This window comes from Astatotilapia calliptera, chromosome 16 (genome assembly GCF_900246225.1).
Source record: "Astatotilapia calliptera chromosome 16, fAstCal1.2, whole genome shotgun sequence".
Taxonomy (NCBI): Eukaryota; Metazoa; Chordata; class Actinopteri; order Cichliformes; family Cichlidae; genus Astatotilapia; species Astatotilapia calliptera.
The window spans coordinates 26,251,264-26,262,195 of record NC_039317.1 but is presented as its reverse complement, the minus strand read 5'-3'; the positions used below and the strand labels follow the sequence as shown (position 1 = coordinate 26,262,195).

Below are 10,932 nucleotides of genomic sequence, written 5' to 3'. Positions count from 1 at the left end.
ACCTTTTGGTGGATCAGGTTGTCGGTCAACCCACTGAGACTGATTTGAGTATGTCAGCAACAATATGTCAGCAATCAGGCTTAATGTGCAGTGTAATCAGATTGCAATCAGAGTACCTGTAGCTGCTTTAAAAACATAATTTAAAAATATATTTAGTTGAGTTTTAAAAGCTTAAAGTCATTTTAGTCTCATCTTCACTCATACTATATATTCACATTAAGAAACAGAAGCAGCATTAAGCCACAGCTGCACAAACCACCCAAAAGAAGAAAAAAACACAGCTTAATGTTAAATAAAAGAGATCAAACATCCAGCTATGAGTGAATAAACACTGATGAGGAGTCCGGTACCACCTGTAGCAAAGCCTCCACCACCATCAGCACAATCAGGTTTAGAGTACACTGCAGACGGGCCTTGATCGATACTGGGATGCTCAGTTTTGGTTTCATTATTCTAAAAATGCAACGCTTTGAATCTTTAGATATCATTAAATTCTGGTACCGGTGTGTGTTTTTCTGTAGTTTTGGGGCCTGATTTGATTATTTTACCATTCTAGTGTTAAACGTTTTTGAATTTTTTCTGCAAGAGTTATTAATTGAGGCAAAAATGGGAGCAAAATCCACAAATTACTGCTTACAGGTGTGGTTAGTTCGGTCGTTGGTTTTCTAAACACAGATGCAGTCAATTCAATATGACATACTCAGTCTGCCAAAGGCAATGCAATTTCAAGCACAGTCAAAAAATAAGAGATGGTAATTTAAGATAATTTTCTAGCAGGACAGGTGCAGCATTGTAATTGTAAACAGAAAATGAAGTAAATTAATATGGAACGTGTACGTTAAATATAGGCCTACAGTGGCAGTCTAGCAGAGAATCATTATAATGGAGACAAACTTCAGTAACTGACAGAGTCCAATGTAGGACTGTAAGAAGTAACAATTGGACATCATGTTTTGATGATGGGAAATGTGTGATTGAAAAAAAATGGGTTTGCTGATTTCGTGGGGGAATGTTTGGCGTGTGGTGGATCCGAAATTTGATTCCTTTCAGGGTTGTACATTTTTATTCCTTATATTTTTTGATTGACTTAATTGTTGTTTTGAATGTGTTGCTGTATGGAATATGCAGTAGGAATGAAAAGGGAGTGGTGAGAATTGTGCCTGGGTTGACTGTGTTTAGATCCATTGGTACTGTCTTTGGTTGGGACTACAGTACACAGGAATGTAGTCATTCATCTCCCCTCACTATTTCCCCTGTTTAAGGTAACTGCCATGCACAAAACTCTACAAACTTTTTTACTCCATCATCATTGTTCATTGTAAGGGAAGAGGTGAATGGTGGACTGTTTCAGCTGTGTAAGCTAGCTTTTAATACTGTCCCACCATGTTGAATGATGTTTTTTCTGCCACTGTCTGTATATTTAAGTTAACTACTGAAAGACATACAGAACTAAAGTATTATTTAATTACTGTGGAAAGGCAGTGTCAGCTAAAATATGTGAGTTAATTAGATGTATTTATCTTATGTCACAGTTCATGTTGTGCACTGCCTGAAGTCTTCTCATCAGCTAATGCAGAAAATAACAGTAACTTTGTTTGGAAACTGTGGTTCTGAGACAGAGTTTATCATTGCAGAGAGAATACGGGTTTGGTTGTGTCTATTGTAGCTGACACTCTATACAGAAGTCGAGAGCTGCATGTAAGTATCTTCATTCATCTCCAGTTTGAGGGCACAACATATGCACGTATGCGTTTTTGTGATCTATATCTCACACACTGTCAGAGCTGTGAACTCCATTACATGGACTGAGCAATTCTTGCAACTGAAGCCACGGTATGTTGAAGACATTTTGTTGATTCATTTTGAGTTTTGTTGATTTTTAGTAAATACTGACATTACTTTTTTGTGTTTTTTTGTTTCACAAAGTTTGCAATGTGTTAGTACATCTAGCCCATACTGTCACTTATTCTAGCTCTGATTTAAACCTCTCTCTGAGTAAGCAGAGGGCTGCAGTGCCTTGTGGTGACTATTGTTGTGATTTGGCAATGAATAAATAAATTGATATTGAAATCAGTGTTAATGACACATCGCTCTCTCTCTCTCCCTCAGCGACTGTAGTGCGTTTGTGCAGCTTCCTGTATGAACACTCATGATACAATTGCACAAACTTGCCTGGAAGTTCAGGTGTTTAGTGGTGGTTCTTGGAAAGGGCAAATTCTGCTTCTGTGTTTTTTTTTTTCTTCTAAAAGCTGAGCAGGTAAATCACTTCAGCTTCAACCATCATCTGCACACACAGTGGGCACAGTGTCAGACACTCAGAAAAAAAACCCTTAAATATGTGACTTTAAATTTATATGCTGCCGTGCTTCCTGTGCATTTGAAGAAGCTAAGAGTGCAAACTAAACAAAACCAGTGACACACAAAGACAACTCACACACATTCATACAAGCACTTTATATGTAACATGCACACTCTGATGGACATACTGGAAGCTTTACATATCTCAGCTGGCTTGAGAACATACTGGTGTTCCCCAAGGAGAGGTGGAGGGAGAGGGAGGGCTGGGTGCCTCTGCTTAGACTCGTGCCTCCACCACCCAGATTGAGATAAATGACATTCCATGGATGGATTGATGCACAGCTTTTTTCCTGGTTGTCCAAACTAGGAGCCCCCTTCACAGTCTTTGGTTCACTGGTATGATTTAAAACAGACACTGACTTTGGTGACACCTCATGGTAGACTAAAACATGTCATACAGCACATTTTCACAACATCCATTCTTTCACTTTCACATTCCACGTGAGATTGTTAACAAAACACCCTTGGTTTATGCCTGGTTTGTGGCTGTGGCGGTATTTTGTTTTCCCAGAACTGCATGAACCCAAGGTACTTTGCTGCAGACACATCAAGTGCTGTAAAACATGGTGTGAAACAGACTAAAACTAGTCTTCGTAGAACAAATTTCTAATGTTTTAGGTATGCACATGTCTGTTCTGTAATAGGTAATAGAGAAATAATTATGTGACAAAGAGATCCAAGTCCAGTTAGTTTTTCTTAGTCTTTATTTTTTGTCTTACCTTTGCTAAATAAAAATGATCTTTTAAACATGTAATACATGTAACAGAATCAAACAGAGGAACAGAATGTTTAAGGGCAACGTTTTAGAACTTCTGTGTTGAAGACTAGTTTCACAGAAGCAAAACTGTTCAGCTTCAAAGGTTTTCACTTTTATTGCGAAGCCACGAATGCAATGACTGTGAACTATGGTGTGATCAGACCCCAGCCTCATGCTCCATTGGCTTAAACATTAAGTAATGAAAGTAAATAAAAAGTTCCTAAAAGTTAGAAATCAAAATTGAAAAGGCAAATAAAGAAAAGTTCAGAAAATGAAAAGGTACAGTTTAAAGTTTATTACACAATATCTGCGTGTAATCAGGTGTGTTTATCCAAATGCTTAACATACACATTTCAACTTTTGAATTCCTTTTTAATACAAAGACCATTCAACTAAAATTGTTTAATCAGTAAATGAAAAAAGCCCACTTCTCCACTCACTAGTGGCTCATGCAACATTCCTCTATTCTTTCATTTTTTCCTTGATCCAGGGAATGAAGAAATTAATTTTAGTGTAGACATGAGGATATTTTGGATTATTACAATCATCTGCCAAAGTAAAAGCTGTTAAACCTTGAGACATCTTGTTGCAAATAAGTGGTCCACCAGAATCGCCCTATAAAAAAAAAAAAGAGCAGAGAGACTTGATTAAGTCGTCTTTAAAAACATTGCATTTTTCTTGTTATGAATAAAAAACAAAAACTAGTTTTTCTGAATATTAATAATGGTGTACTGGTTGCCTTTAACGTTTGATTACCTGGCAAACTCCTCCATCCTTCTTGGTAAACTTGGTGCATATCATTTGATTAGAATTAAAATATGCTTGCCAAATACTTTTGCACTCATTGCTGAATTGCATCTTCTCTGTGGCTTCCTTTAGAACATTTGAGGTGGGCCTATTTTTTCCAGTCCGACCCCAGCCAGCCACATAACATTTAATATTGGCAGGTATTTTCCCATTCTTCTTAGGTAGTCCGGTGGTCTTCACATACTTATTCAGTGTGGCATTCTTTTCTAACTGTGAAAGGCAGCAACGTGTTATTGAAAGGGGAGTTTCTTCTATATATAAAGGTCAGCAATTAACACACACTCACACCTGCTACCTAGCACAAGTGTGAAATTGCATAACAAAGCTTTAACTGTGAATAGGTACACTGCACAAAAATGCTTTAAAATGAAATTTGATGGCCTATTAGCTTTACCTTAAGCAACATGATGTCATAATCGTATTTCCCGTTGAATTTTGGATGACGGTAGTACTTGGCCACTTTGATGCGTTGTTGACTTTTCTCTTTCTTGCTAATGTCATGTGCTCCAAGCACCACTGTGCAAGGACCGCTGTTGTCATATCTGAAAAAAGCTAACATTTTTATGTCCTGAAATCTCATACAGTTACACTGATTATACATAAAAATAAAGGTTTATAAAGTACAGCCATGAAACACTCATAACAGCAAATTTTCTTCAGCCAGGTTACAATATGCTTAAATACTGAACAGGTGACAAATTCAAGGAAAAACCCGAGTTCTTGACTGTTATGCTGTGGTGGATATTTGATCAGTGTAGTTTGCATCCATTTGTCTTACAAAGCTCACGACTCTACAAATTTGGGCTGAGAAATCATCTTTGCAGTATTATGAAATAGTTAGACCGACATCTGTGTGTGTGTGGTTTTTATTTTCTGGGGTTAAAATGCCTGTGTCATAGGACACAATGTGTTGCTGAATAGATAGGTGAGTCTGAAAGTGATGTGCCGCTGGATCTTAGTGGAGACCTACAACATGTGTGTTAAACTGTGTTTATAACATAACTCAGTAGTGATATATTTTGAATAGATAAAATCCTTAACTTTTTGGGGGGTAATTGTTACATAAATACCAATTTTTAGGACTTTTTTTCTTTAGTTCTTGATTTACAAAGAAACCCAAAACAAAAGAAATGCCCCTGCACTCACTTGCAGTGTGCTGCCGTTAGAACAAAGTCCTCCCGGATTAGTATCCCACCACATGAATGTTGGGCTTGATACTGGATTGATGCCATGTAAGGTCTGGAATGCGGTTTTGCCTCCCTGCCACCAACTATACCGCTCTCAGCAGCCCCTCACAAGAGAAAAGAAGGTAAAATCAATACACTGATTATATCAAAGTCATGCCCATTTCTTGTTTATGACCTTAAAAAGGAAAAGTGAGATGCTTTAATTATATCTCTTCCAAAAATCTTACCTGTGAGGGAGACTTGTAGAAAGATGAATATGATGCAGCAGATCATGATGGCACTGAAGCAAAAGCTGAAAAGTTTGGCTTTCAAAGCCCCCCTAACCCTTTTTGCTGTCTGCCTTCCAACTGCCACAACGGAAACGCTGTGGGCAGGTGTCAAAAACGTTGTTGCACGGGCAGGAGTTGCTATCACACCCTGCTCACTGCTTTACATGTGAAACACAACTGTGAAAAAACATATTAAAAAAAGATCGTCTGTAGCCATCTTCTCAAGCAAGATAGCATCAAACGTTGTTAAATTGTCAATGCTTTATTGTTTTTCTATACTGTATGTGTGTTTGCACCTTCATGTGGTTTTATGCAATTCAGATTAATTCAATTCAAAATCCTACGTTTTGTGGTTGTCCTCTCTAAAAATCACACACCTCTATGAGAGGATAATTCCAATTTTTGCTCTGATGAAAGTTCCTTTTTTTTCTGTCGATCACATTTATTTTAAAGGAAGATGGTGAAGGTTGGTGGTAAATCGTGAAATGGAAAGCGTGTATTATCGTCATAGTAACCACGGTGTGTACAAAGATATTCACACCTCTCACTATGAACCCTATACACACATTACTTCCTTTTTTCTTTCTTTCTTTTTCTTTTGTTTCATCACATGTGCACATACAGTGCACATGTTTTTTCTGAACTTATTATTTAATAATAACTTATTATTTAAAGCCCAGTTTGGTGGGTGTCTTTACAGCATTCTCTATAAGGACATGAACTTGTTGACTAAATGCTGTAAACGTAGTTGAACAGTACATTCATTGCCTTACACAACAAAAGGTTAGAAGTTTACGTTCTCATTTTGCCTTTGAATCTGTGCAGCTGAACAAATTTCGATGTTTGATTTACTCTCTATGTTCTCTCAGATGTGTTCAATCTCTCATCATAATTGAGGGTGTCACTGACAAATTTCACAGAAACATAAATTTAATAATCACAGCAGATGATCCCCTCTGGCAGCCCGTCCTCATTTCATTAACTCGTAAAAGCTTCAAAACACTCTTGCTCTAGTACAAAACACCTATGTTTTATTTTAAATACACGAGTTCAAAATGATCTAACAAAGCCAATAACTCACATTTAATTAGACATTATGCCAAATATTACTTGTTGTAACATCAGGGAATTAGTGGGAAATCTAGCACGGCTCGATCTACACTTGTTTTTTTTACTGCACATGCTGTAAAATACAGAAACTTTGTTTACACTTTCAAGCTGCTTCCTGAAGAACAGGATATAATACTACAGCGGTTAAGGGGTTTTACATGATCCCAATATATAGAAAGCAGTCAGATGGGCTAACCAACCTAGCAAAAGCCACATGATCGCAGCAAGCAGAGGCTACCACAGAGTGAAATGTGATTATAGTTGCTGTGTGATCACCACAATAACAAAGATGATAGGCAATGAAAACGCTGACACTGATAACATTTCATTCAAACTAATATTTGCAAAGAGTAAGTTGGATAAACCGAAAACTAAGAGCACTACTTAAAACATTAGTTTTATTTTTTAAACTAAATAGCTGTATGTATAAATACAGATTTGTCTGTATGGGTAAAAAGCCATGCACCAGTTAGCCACAAAGGTTTTCCTGAAAAAAACAAACAAAACAGAAACAGAACTGTTTATCTTTTTAACAGCACATGGTCCTACAAGTGTAAATGTCACTGACTGTAGATCCAGGTTTGCTTTTTAACACACCTTCTGACTCATAATCAAAAGGGCGGAGTTAGAGTGAAACCAGTGGGCACTCTCACCTCATAGTTTAAGGATGAGGTAAGTGTTGATTTGTGAGCAACACTCGCTTGTCTAAACAGTGTCTCAGTTTTCTTGAGAACTGAAACAGATCTGATCCTGAGTACAAAACATATCCACAGGAAACCTCTACAATACAGTACAGAGAACAGCAGAGTATTCAGCCAAGCACACAGTGTACTTGTCCACATTGGCCAGAAAAGAGGCCTAACCAACCAGCATAAGAGAGTGTGGTTGGACCATGCAGTGACTGAGAGACAGATGTTGCAGATTTAAAAATATGCTCTTTAACTAGTTTACTACTTTCATTAGACCACCACAAAGTGTAAGGTTTATGTTTCTATAAACTGGTTAATCCACAGTGTTTGGGAGCTCTTTAATCAAATTGATGCTTTCAATTCTAAAATATATTTACTGCAGTTTTTCATTAATTTCCTAATATAACTCAATGAATGTATTGGTAACGAACACCCCAGCAGTAGCTCTTTGCTCCACCAGAGGAGGCCACTCCACAGTTTGTGGCCCATTGGTATACGTTTAAAAATTGGTGACTTTGGCAACATCTAGTGGTAGTATAAACTAAAACATAGTAAAAAGCACACATTTGTTAGGATCCTTGTGTTGTTTTCACTTTCGCGTTCCATACATGAAACTGTCAGACCTGATTAAACACCTTTGATTTGTGCCTGAAGTGCTACTCTTTTTCCCAGAACTGCATAAACCCAAATACCCTGCCTGTTCAAATGAATGTGTATCTGCTAGTCTTCTTAGAACACATTTGTTTCGTTCTTGGTATGTACGCGTATCACAGTGTTATAATTATTTTGCTAAATGGAAGTATCTTTTAAATATATGAATTAAGTTGAGATTAAGTTGAGATTAAGGGGATCTTTTTCAGACGTTCTATGCAGATGACTGGTTTCACAGGGGAAAACGGACCTCAAATGTTTGCATATGATTGAGAAGCCATGAATGCAATGAACAAAGTCCTCTCGGATTAACATCCCACCACATGAATGGTGTTCTTGATACTGGAGTGATGCCATGTAAGGTCTGGAATGGGGCTTTGCTTCTCTGCCACCAATTATACTGCTCTCAGCAGCCCCTTACATAAGAAAAGAATGCAGAATCAATATACTGATTATATCAAAATCATGCCCATTTCTTGCTCATGACCTTATAATTATATAAAGTAAAGGAATATGCTTTATTCACTTGTCTTTCAAAAATGACCTTATCTTACCTGTGAGGGAGACTTGTAGAAAGATGCATGTGATGCAGTAGATCATGATGGCACTGAAGCAAAAGCTGAAAAGTTTGGCTTGCAAAGCCCCTTAACTGTTTTTGCCATCAGGCTTCCAAGTGCCACAACGGAAACTTTGGTGTCAGGGTGTTAAAAACTTTGTTGCACATGCAGGACCTGATACAACAAAAAGTACAGCTTACTCAAAATGCAAGATGGGAAAATATAGTTTGTTTTTCTTCCAAATTAACATGAAATAATGCACTGCTTAAAATTACAGCATCATTTGATCATCTGTTTCCTTTCCTGTAAAATACCTGAATTTATGCAATACTTAAAATTAGTCCTTAGGTTATGTAAAAGAAAACCTTATGCTGTGTTTAAAATTAGTTACACACCAGTTGAATTTTGAATATTCTTTTAAAACATTTTTTAAATTTCTAGTATAGTTTCTTTGTTTCCTGTCAAAAAAACTGACTTGTTACAACCTTTATTCTAGTCTACCCACCTTTAAATACATGTAGGTAAATATAATCACATTGAAATTCCAGTTAATCACAGGGGAATTACTAAAATACTAGTTTCACTTACTAAACTACATCGCTCTGTGTTCATTCAGATTTGTCTGTACAAGTAAAGAAATTAAGTCATACACCAATTACACAGGTGGTAAAGCCATACATTTTTTCTCAGATAAACAGAAACTGAATAATTTGACTTGTCAAAAGCACATGTCCCAACAAGCCTGAATGTCCTCATTATTATTGATATTTGTGTCATGATTAGTGAAGGAAACGGCTTCCAGGGCCTAATCCGTGGATCTGCTTCCTCCGAGGCGTGGGCGTCTATCAGCAGAGATTGTACCTTCACCTATCAGCAGAGATTGTCCCTTAATCTGTAACACAGTCAAATATATTCTCAAGTAACATTCAAGCATGCCATTCAGCGTGTTAGTATGAGCTCGGGAGCAGCTTGGGAGAACAAGAAAACAGAGACTGCTTCAGGTTGTCTTCCCAAATCGACTCAACTTTATTCTCAAGTACAACAGTTTATATAGAGGGAAAAATTCATGAGTCAGCAGATTCTCAGTTTAAACCAGTACAGACCAAGATCACCTTGGGTGAAGAAGCACCCTTTGTATAGTTTATCAGTTCAGCTACAATTATGATTATCTCAGCGACATATTTTCAAGGCACGAAATAAAGAGTTCTTTCATTAGTGAATTCTGAAACAAACCATCTGGCCTTCAACAGGCGTCTCCTAAGAGATTTAGAAACTAATGTAGCTGAGGGAGTGATCTCTGTGGTATTTCAACCTTGTACCAGCCTGTGATTCTCACACATCAATTCTTGGGTCAAAGAGAAAAATAACTAAAACAAAGGGGCCTTATTGAATGACAGAGTTTTCCTGTATAATGTCACTATAAAACAATATCCAGTAAATGCTCCCATGGTACTAAAATACCTAACAATTAGTTTCTAAGGTTTTACATTCTCTTCCTCGTTCACACACCTGAAAACTTCTTGGCAGGACTGCGCTGTAGAGCCAGTGTTGCATTCTTAACACATCTTTTGGCTCCTGAGTTATAATCAAAGAGATGGAGTCAGAGTGAAAACAGCGGGCACTCTCATTATCGTGGTTTAAAGATGAGGTTACTGTCACACTGTTTTGCACCTAACAGTGAGCAACACTCAGCGACCACTTGTGGCCACAGCCTCTTTGGTACATTCTTGAAAACTAAAGTATATGTTTGCCTTTCAAAGGTAAAAACTCCAGGTTTTATGGTTTATTTTTGAAATAATCTTACAAGATGTTGATATGGAGAGTAAAAAAGGCTCTTTCAGTCAGCTGTTCTGTTAAACAAGTGGATAAGTTCAGTTTTTATATGAGTTATTTCTCTGGGAGAGATGCCAGTTAACAAATACATAGTGTAAATAACACTAGAAATGTTGTCTTGTTAGTTGTTGGGATTCTGCTTACTAACAAGGAACAGAATTTCAGCCATTTAGTGCACTAGTAATCCAATCACTCAACAATCCCGATGAATGACTGATGACTGATGAAGGGTCCCTCAGTCTTCAAAGTATTGTTCCATGTACAACATTCTCAAATTTTCAGAAATATTACAATTAAATCCACACATAAGTTGTTTAAAAGCATCATTTATTTGCCTGGAATTATGTCATTCATCATTATATTTCACTTCTTAAAGTCAGTAATAACCAGTGTTGGGACTAACGCGTTATTAAGTAATGCGTTACAGTAACTACGTTATTATTGTGGTAACGAGCACGGTAACTAGTTATTATGCCAAAATCAGGAACACGTTACTGGGATTTAGATAGGCTCGTTATTTGTTACTTCGTGTGGAGGCTATCGCGGAGCTTCCACAGATTCAGTAATATTAGCAAGTGGTGGAGGCCAGCAGGTGGATGAGGGAAAGGGGAGGCAGGAGGAGGAGAGACCCGAAGCGGCCGCCTGTCCGAGTGTCAGGTGAACTGAACTTCAGGTAAGAAGTTGTGACCTGCAGTCTATCTGGGTCAGATATAA

At 37.4% G+C, this 10,932-nt stretch overlaps 1 protein-coding gene across 1 annotated transcript; it reads right to left on the bottom strand.

The window, feature by feature from the left end:
• Positions 1 to 3,395: 3,395 nt before the first annotated feature.
• On the bottom strand, positions 3,396 to 5,519 carry LOC113007914 (granzyme B-like). The gene is made up of 5 exons (XM_026144967.1): positions 5,337 to 5,519; positions 5,069 to 5,213; positions 4,317 to 4,464; positions 3,872 to 4,132; positions 3,396 to 3,730 (listed from the first exon to the last, which is right to left on the bottom strand). The coding sequence occupies exons 1-5, from the start codon at positions 5,380 to 5,382 to the stop codon at positions 3,578 to 3,580; spliced, it is 753 nt and encodes a 250-aa protein (XP_026000752.1). The 5' UTR covers positions 5,383 to 5,519; the 3' UTR covers positions 3,396 to 3,577.
• Positions 5,520 to 10,932: the final 5,413 nt, after the last annotated feature.

Excerpts from the sequence above, each read along its gene's own strand:
- LOC113007914 (XM_026144967.1), bottom strand. The coding sequence starts at position 5,382 with ATGATCTGCTGCATCATATTCATCTTTCTACAAGTCTCCCTCACAG. Across the intron at positions 5,214-5,336 it reads TCTACAAGTCTCCCTCACAG|GGGCTGCTGAGAGCGGTATA; the intron begins GTAAGATTTTTG and ends TTCTCTTGTGAG. Across the intron at positions 4,465-5,068 it reads CTAACGGCAGCACACTGCAA|ATATGACAACAGCGGTCCTT; the intron begins GTGAGTGCAGGG and ends AGCTTTTTTCAG.